The sequence below is a fragment of the Penaeus monodon genome, chromosome 28 (assembly GCF_015228065.2).
Source record: "Penaeus monodon isolate SGIC_2016 chromosome 28, NSTDA_Pmon_1, whole genome shotgun sequence".
In the NCBI taxonomy this organism is placed as follows: Eukaryota; Metazoa; Arthropoda; class Malacostraca; order Decapoda; family Penaeidae; genus Penaeus; species Penaeus monodon.
Genome location: NC_051413.1, coordinates 33,347,657 through 33,348,014, shown reverse-complemented (window position 1 = coordinate 33,348,014; position 358 = coordinate 33,347,657). Strand labels below are relative to the sequence as shown.

The 358-nt window shown below is 39.7% G+C and overlaps 1 protein-coding gene across 1 annotated transcript in view; it reads right to left on the bottom strand.

Annotated features, from left to right (window-relative positions):
• The window catches only part of LOC119591181 (DNA damage-binding protein 2-like), a gene marked incomplete at its 5' end in the record, with an annotated part of 5,842 nt that overhangs the window by 4,309 nt on the left and 1,175 nt on the right, over window positions 1-358 (bottom strand). The window contains 2 exon segments of the mRNA XM_037939892.1: window positions 53-77; window positions 164-312. Coding sequence (XP_037795820.1) covers window positions 53-77; window positions 164-312 — 174 coding nt within the window.

Sequence of the window (358 nt, the reverse complement as noted above, 5' to 3'; positions counted from 1 at the left end):
TGTGTGCACAGGCACTATATATACTGCAAGTATCATAACATGTACATCTTACATTTAGTTCATCTAGGCTCTCTAATCTCTTTACACATATACAAATGTTTATGTGCACTCAGGATATCACATTGGATCCACCTCAAAATATGAAGGAAAACTAAAAACTTACTCTATATCTCCCGTCACCAAAAAGTTTTTCCTCTCCTCAGCTTCCAAATCATGGTAAGCCAGAGTTCCGTCAATCGATACTGTGTACGCTTTGTATCCACTATGACGCTCATCAAATTGCAGGGACTGGATGGAGCCACCAGGTCCTACCTAGATGTTGTGAGGATTCAAATTAGCACACAAGAGTCCTTTCAAT